The following is a 1843-nucleotide window of genomic DNA, read 5'->3' as shown; positions in this document are numbered from 1 at the left end:
GGCCCGGGGGGGAGCCAGCCGGGGCGGCAGCTTGGCTGTGCACAGGTGTCCGAGGCCACGGGGGAGGCGGGGCGTCGCACGTGCGTGTCCTGCCTGCAGCGAGGGCGCTGGCCAGCCCGTGCCCCAGCCTGGCTGCCGCTTCCCGCGCTGCTGCCGCGTGTCCTCGTGCCTCTCCTGCGCTCCTAGGGAGAAGCAAGGCCGGCTACGGGGGCAAGGTGGCAATAATGAGAGGGGCCTGGCTGTACGTGCTGTCCTCTCCCTACAGGAAGACTCAGAGGACAGTGAAATCGACATGGAAGATGACGAGGAAGATGACGATGATTTAGAAGACGAGAGCATTGCTCTGTCACCGGCAAAGCCCAGCCACAGGGTCCGGAAACCCGAGCCCCTGGATGAGAGTGACAATGACTTCTGACCTCCTGGCCAAGAGTCCTGGGCGGATGAAAACCCTGAGGTTTGTAGGTAACGGGGAAGGAGGAGGTGGGGAAGGGAGCCTGTGTTTGATCCACGCCGCCAGCTGGACTGTTATCACTGAAGCAGTATCTATTTCTTGTTTTAGCATCCGTGGAATTTAAATACGAATCGAATCGAAGCAAACTAGATATCTTATTCTTTTTGCCTGTTTCTTTCCTAAAACTTGGGAAATGAGTGTGTTCTTAGTGACACATTCATGGGACAGACACTCAGGGAGAATGAGGTGACACCATGCAAGTCCTGGCTGGCTTCCGCTGCTGCTCCCTCTAAGACAAGCAGACCTGGGGCTCCAGCCTGGCTTGGGAACTCATTCGAGGGTCTGCAGCAGACTGTCTGCTAGGTGGTCACTTGCACAGTTCCAACATTGACCGCTCAGCAGCCTTCAGCTCTAGCCTCCGCTTTCCTTCCTACTGCATGTTCGTAGCACCAGGCAGCACTCGGGTGCCAGTCACTTGGATTTTCTGCAGGAAGTCTAGCTAAGCTAGATGAAAACCAGCTTTCCTTAAACCAGATGGAGAGGCTTCCGTCCCTCGAAGGCTTGCGTTCCTCTGGGAGTCGGGTTTCACGTAGGACTGAAGCCACCTTCTTGTTTCCGTGGCTCATACTCAGTGTGGAAACCGCCGACCCTCCTAGCGCCTGTGCAGCAACAGTGACAGCGGGCCCTCTCCCTCCCACCAGCAGGTGTCTCTGAAGAGGGGTGTCCCGAAGCGGAGGCAGCAGCCCACTACCCACCACCGGGGCATCTCCAAGGGGGGAGCCGTTAAGGGAAAGGGCTAGAGCAGACCCTCCTCCTGATTCGAAAAGAAGCCAGAAGTAGCCAAGGCAGGTTAGCACTGGAAGCTTCCTGTGTGCTGAAAGCTTTGTTTTTCTTTTTTCTTTCACCATGAAAAGCTCAGAGCAATGTTCATTTCTTTTACAGTGGTAAAGTCAGAAGACTTCTGAAGTTATCTTTTAATGCATATATCTAATACCATATTTGTACATTATCAAACGAGTTTCCTTGAAAGTATATTTTGTGTTCATAACATTAAATACTTGCTCAAGAGAAGCTCACAGGTTAATGTGTGTCATGTAAACAATTACTTGTCATTTCTGCGTTTTTCTCTCCCTTCTCCTAAATGTGATGTACGTGACCTTTGTTTTTAAACACTCCACACGCGTCAGCTCCCCAGCCATCCGAGCTGCGCCGAGCCATCAGGGCAGGCCCTCGCGGGGAGCTGTGCCACCTCCAACATCTCGGCCCAAAGATGCAGGGGAATCTCTGCGTCACCTCTCAGTGTTTCAGATTTGGTCTCTGACTTGACTGAATACTTGGAAACGTACCGATATCGCCATTCTCTGTACATGGTGTATTTTGATAGGCGTCAGC

At 53.2% G+C, this 1843-nt stretch overlaps 1 protein-coding gene across 1 annotated transcript in view; it reads left to right on the top strand.

Moving 5' to 3' along the window:
* IFT38 (intraflagellar transport 38) overlaps positions 1-791 on the top strand; it is a 44152-nt gene extending 43361 nt beyond the window's left edge. Inside the window, 2 exon segments of the mRNA XM_027773199.1 lie at positions 266-454; positions 560-791. Of these exon segments, the coding sequence (XP_027629000.1) occupies positions 266-415 (150 nt within the window). The 3' untranslated portion in view covers positions 416-454; positions 560-791.
* The last annotated feature ends 1052 nt before the right edge of the window (positions 792-1843 follow it).

This window comes from Tupaia chinensis, unplaced genomic scaffold, assembly GCF_000334495.1.
Source record: "Tupaia chinensis unplaced genomic scaffold, TupChi_1.0 Scaffold000042_2, whole genome shotgun sequence".
Lineage (NCBI taxonomy): Eukaryota > Metazoa > Chordata > Mammalia > Scandentia > Tupaiidae > Tupaia > Tupaia belangeri.
Note: the sequence above shows the minus strand (reverse complement) of the source record. Positions and strands in the feature narration are given on the sequence as shown.